The sequence below is a fragment of the Meleagris gallopavo genome, unplaced genomic scaffold (assembly GCF_000146605.3).
Source record: "Meleagris gallopavo isolate NT-WF06-2002-E0010 breed Aviagen turkey brand Nicholas breeding stock unplaced genomic scaffold, Turkey_5.1 ChrUn_random_7180001857057, whole genome shotgun sequence".
NCBI classification, from domain to species: Eukaryota; Metazoa; Chordata; class Aves; order Galliformes; family Phasianidae; genus Meleagris; species Meleagris gallopavo.
Genome location: NW_011123141.1, coordinates 1 through 2,022, shown reverse-complemented (window position 1 = coordinate 2,022; position 2,022 = coordinate 1). Strand labels below are relative to the sequence as shown.

At 58.8% G+C, this 2,022-nt stretch overlaps 1 protein-coding gene across 1 annotated transcript in view; it reads right to left on the bottom strand.

The window, feature by feature from the left end:
* Positions 1–1,476, bottom strand: part of LOC104915877 (dual specificity tyrosine-phosphorylation-regulated kinase 1B-like) — a gene marked incomplete at its 5' end in the record, with an annotated part of 24,705 nt that extends 23,229 nt beyond the window's left edge. The window contains one exon of the mRNA XM_019611077.1: positions 1,272–1,476. Within this exon, the coding sequence (XP_019466622.1) occupies positions 1,272–1,476 (205 nt within the window). The remainder of the gene's footprint in view (positions 1–1,271) is intronic.
* Positions 1,477–2,022: the final 546 nt, after the last annotated feature.

Below are 2,022 nucleotides of genomic sequence, written 5' to 3'. Positions count from 1 at the left end.
CCTCCTCCTCCTCCTCCTCCTCCTCCTCCTCCTCACCACCACGTGTTTCCCGGAGCGCAGCACGAAATGATGTCCATGCACAGTGACGACAACGCTGCGATTGCTGACCCCCCCTCGGGGGTCTGTGGCCTTCACCTCAAAATGGGGGTGGGCTCCATCCTCACTGCAGCTCCGTGCCACCACGTAGGTGCAGTTACCCCTGACGGTCACAGCTGCCCCATCGAAGCTCAGATAGTGGTGCATCCCCACAGCCCTACACGTCCCCGAAGTGACCAACGTTGACGCTGCCCCACATTTCATGTCCCCACCGGGGGGGTCGTGGGGGGACACGCAGCCCTCGCGACACTCGTGGGCACAGTTTGGGATGCAGAGAGCATAACGGGTTCCCTTGGGGCAGCTGGGAGCTGTGGGGTGAAGGGGAATTTGAGGGTAGGGTCCCCGGTCCCCTTTTTTGGGGGTCGGGATCCCACCTAAGATGTCTGCACCCCATTTGGGGCTGTGGTTTCTCCAGGGTGTTCTATGGGGTTGTGTCCCATCTCACCTCCACCCTTGGGTTCTTGGGCTGCTCTATGGGGTTGTGTCCCATCCCACCTCCACCCTTGGGTTCTTGGGGTGCTCTATGGGGTTGTGTCCCATCCCACCACCACCCTTGCGTTCTTGGGGTGCTCTATGGGGCCGCATCCCCATCCCACCTCCACCCTTGGGTTCTTGGGGTGCTCTATGGGGTTGTGTCCCCACCCCACCATCACCCTTGGGTTCTTGGGGTGCTCTATGGGGTTCTGTCCCATCCCACCACCACCATTGGGTTCTTGGGGTGCTCTATGGGGTTCTGTCCCATCCCACCACCACCCTTGGGTTCTTGGGGTGCTCTACAGGGCTGCATCCCCACCCCACCACCACCCTTGGGTTCTTGGGCTGCTCTATGATCCCATACCCCGCCCCACCGTTATCCCCCACGCCCCACTCACCACAGAACCCCTCGGATCTCCACTCCAGGACTTCCTTCCCCACTTCCTGGCACGCAGCCACGTAAGCAGCGACGACACGACAGACCCCGTTGCTGTGACACCGGTCGGCCATACAATCCCTGTAGTACGTTTCGGGGTGCACCGCCTCGTGGCAGAGCCGGAACGGCCCATCCTTATCCAACAGCACCCCGCATTCCTCACCTTTTTCTCCCTTTTTCCCTTCTTCCTCCCCACATCCCGACCCATCCTCGCACCCTTCCTCGTCCCCAACTCTCCATCCTCTCGCCGGCGCCAAATCGTTACGGGGGTCCCCGTCGAAGTCCCCGCACAGCCCGCAGAGTTGGCCTCCGTAGGAGCTCTCCACCTGGACGCTCACCCTCCCGTGCTGCCCGTCGTAGGCGACTCGAAACCCCGACGGGGTCCTCAGCTCCACCTCCCACCCCCGACGTTCCACGGTCAGGGCGGAGTGCTTCACTGTGTAGGGCAGGGAGATGGGCACTCCGTGAAGCTGGTGGGGGGAGAGAACAGCCTTTGTATCCTTCAGGATCTCGTTTCGTGGCTACTCAGACTTTACTCGTGGTTTACTCCCTGCTTTACTCACAACCGACCCGCTATGTTGTCCCCACATCTCCGTTCCTCCCCATCTCCATCCCATACAAATCTTTGACCCCATGACTTCTTCTGGATCCCATTTCGTGGCTACTCAGACTTTACTTGTGGTTTACTCCCTGCTTTACTCACAACCGACCCGCTATGTTGTCCCCACATCTCCGTTCCTCCCCATCTCCATCCCATACCAAACACTCTGTGATCCTTTAATCCCTTCTGGATCCCATTTCATCGCTACTCATACTTTACTCATGCTTTACTCCCTGCTTTACAACCTACCCATTTTGTTGTCCCCACATTTCCATCCCATACAGAACTCTCTGATCCTATAATCCCTTCTGGATCCCATTTCACTCCCCTTCCCCCCCAATCTCCGATCCCATAACTCCGTCTGGATCCCACTACTCACACTTTACTCAACGCTCCTCCTCTCCCTTTACTCACC